The sequence below is a fragment of the Trichechus manatus genome, unplaced genomic scaffold, assembly GCF_000243295.1.
Source record: "Trichechus manatus latirostris isolate Lorelei unplaced genomic scaffold, TriManLat1.0 scaffold00137, whole genome shotgun sequence".
Taxonomy (NCBI): Eukaryota; Metazoa; Chordata; class Mammalia; order Sirenia; family Trichechidae; genus Trichechus; species Trichechus manatus.
Window position 1 is genome coordinate 834,198 of NW_004444073.1, and position 2,906 is coordinate 837,103.

The window sequence follows — 2,906 nt, forward strand, 5'->3', positions numbered from 1 at the left end:
AGGCCAACTCTTCAGATAAAGATCAGACTGGACTATCAGACATAAAATGATACTCGTGAAGAATGTGCTTCTTAGCTCAAGTAGATACATGAGACTAAATGGGCAGCTCCTGTTGGGAGGTGAGATGAGAAGGCAGAGAGGGTCAGGAGCTAGTTGAATGGACACAGGAAATCAGGAGTAGAAAAGAGGAGTGTGCTGTCACAGTATAGGGAGAGCAATTAGGGTCACATAACAATGTATGTATAAACATTTGTATGAGAGAGTAACTTGAGTTGTAAACTTTCACTTAAAGTACAACAATAATATAAAATTGAATCATAATGAAATAGAAAATCTGAATAGCCCATACCTGTTAAAGAATTTGAATTCATTATCAAATACCTTTACAAAAAACAAAACAAAACAAAACTGGTTTTCCTAGTGAATTCTGTTGTACATATGCAGAAGAAATACCAGGTTTACACAACTGCTTTCAGAAAATAGAGGAGGAGGGAATACTTCCCAACTCATTTTATGATGCCATTATCACTCTGATACCAAAACCTGACAAAGATAATACAGAAAAGAAAATTTATAAACCACTGTCCTCAATGAATAGAGATCCAGAATGCTCAGATAAAACAGAATGATACATTGTAACCAATAAGGGTTTATCCCAGAAATGATTTAATGTTTGGAAATCAAGTGAATTCAGCATTTAACAAAATAAAGGAGAAAAGCTAAGGAGAAAAATCATCTTAATATGCAGGGAAAGCATTTCATAAAATCCAACATCATTCGTAATAAAAATTCTCAGCAAGGAAGAAATAAAAGGGAACTTCTTTAACCTGATAAAGGCCATCTGTAAAATGAGTGACTGAATTATTTCTCCCTAAAGTTGGAAAAAAAGCAGCAAATATATTTGCTTGCACCACTTCTTTTCAACATTGTGCTGGCTGCTTAGCCATTTCAGTAAGTTAAGAGAGAAAGAAAAGGCGTAATAATCAGGAAGTAAATCATCAAACTTTCACTATTCATTAAAGATATGATTGTCTATGTAAAAAATTGGAATCTACAAAAAAACTGCTAGATTTAATAATTAAATTTAGCAAGGTCGCAGGATACAATGTTAATATATGAAAACCGGTGTATTTGTATACATTAACAGTAAACAACTGGAAAATGAAATTTAAAAATTTCCATTTACAATGTGTCAAAAACAATAAAATTTTTAAGAATAAATTTTACAAGAGTTGTGCAATACTTTTTCATCGAGAACTACACTATGTGACTGAGAGAAATTAAAGAAGATCTTAATAAGTGGAGAGAAACACCATTTCATGGAATGGAAGACTCAATATTGTTAAGATACCAAATCTTGCCAAATTAATTTATAGATCTAGTGCAATAGAAATTTTCTGTTTTTAGAAATTACCAGCAGATCATAAAATTTAAATGGAAGAACCTGAGACCTAGAATAACCAAAACAGTCTTGAAAAAGAGAAACATAGTTGGAAGATTTCACCAACTGACTTGAAGACTTATTTTAAAGTTAGTAATCAAGACAGCATGATGTTGATCTAAAGGGGTAAACATAGATCAATGGAACTGAATAAAGAGTCCAGGTATTGACCCCTACTTAAATCCTCAACAAAAGAATGTTTGCTGACCGTCAGTCATGCTATTATTCTGAAGGTTAAGGGAGATGTCTTATGGGTGATTTAGACATCTAAACATTTCAATATGCAGTAAAATCTGCAAAAGCTGGAACCTGTGTAAGGTGGAAACCTGTCAGAGAAGGAAAACTCAAAAATATTTTCCACTAATACAGAAACCCTGGTGGCGTAGTGGTTAAGAGCTGCGGCTGCTAACCAAAAGGTCAGTAGTTCAAATCCACCAGGCGCTCCTTGGAAGCCCAATGGGGCAGTTCTACTCTGTCCCATAGGATCACTATGAGCCGGAATTGACTCGACGGCAACGGGTTTGGGTATTTTTTGGTTTAATAGAAAGCAATAGAAAAGTGACAAGATTGCACCTTGTCAAAGGCGGAAAACTTGCAAGACCTGGAAAAACAAGGCAGTCCAGGCAGGTTCTGGCTGTCACAGATTTCACTGTATATAAATTTTACCTCCCCTCCCCCCCCCAAAAAAAAATGCATGGAAAAACTCAAAGGGCAGGGCAGAAAAATATACATTAACTTTGGCAATTAAGGATATATTCAGTACGACTTATTGGTAACTTTAAAAGTGGCCTGTATTTAAATCTTTTCTCCAGTTCTGTATTGGGCACGCCACCCCAAGGGAACATTTGGAAGCGTTCATCTTTTATAAAATCAGTGGCATAAATTTAAATGCTTATGTTGAGATGAGCTGAATTTTGTTGGATTGAAGATAGTCTCCACTGTGTTGATGAGAAACATTTATTTGAATCGCTCCAGCACACATGGTGTGTCGGCTGTGACGGTGGCTTGCCACCAGCGCGTAAATTTGTAGGTTGCTTTAGTCTGTGGCAGTCAGTACTGAAGAATCTTCAGCTTAGCACCGTATAAAGAACAAATAAACCAAACAAATAAAAATGCTCCCAGATGTGCCATGTGGTTGCTTTGTATTTGGGATTCTTTTAGCCTCAGTCCTCTGCACCCAGCACTGATTTCAGAGATAGAGCTTTGCCTTCTTCCTTGCCTACTTGCAGCCTGAATCACTCCTCTAGGAGTGGAAATAAATACCTATGTCAATAAGCACTTTGATGGCCTACTCATTTAAAACAAGGGGACTGAATTTCTTGATTTGGAATGTAGTCACATTTTAGCATGGCCTTCCTTTCCTTGCAACTGAAAGGTTGAAGATGAATTTTGAAAAATATTCTCTCATGAAAGCCTACATGCCACCCAGCAACCAGTCATCAGGAATTATATCTGTATTATATAC

The 2,906-nt window shown here is 36.2% G+C and overlaps 1 protein-coding gene across 1 annotated transcript in view; it reads left to right on the forward strand.

The window, feature by feature from the left end:
• Positions 1-2,906, forward strand: part of ELMO1 (engulfment and cell motility 1) — a 648,319-nt gene that overhangs the window by 237,610 nt on the left and 407,803 nt on the right. Inside the window, exon 10 of the mRNA XM_004385299.2 lies at positions 1,681-1,695. Coding sequence (XP_004385356.1) covers positions 1,681-1,695 — 15 coding nt within the window. The remainder of the gene's footprint in view (positions 1-1,680; positions 1,696-2,906) is intronic.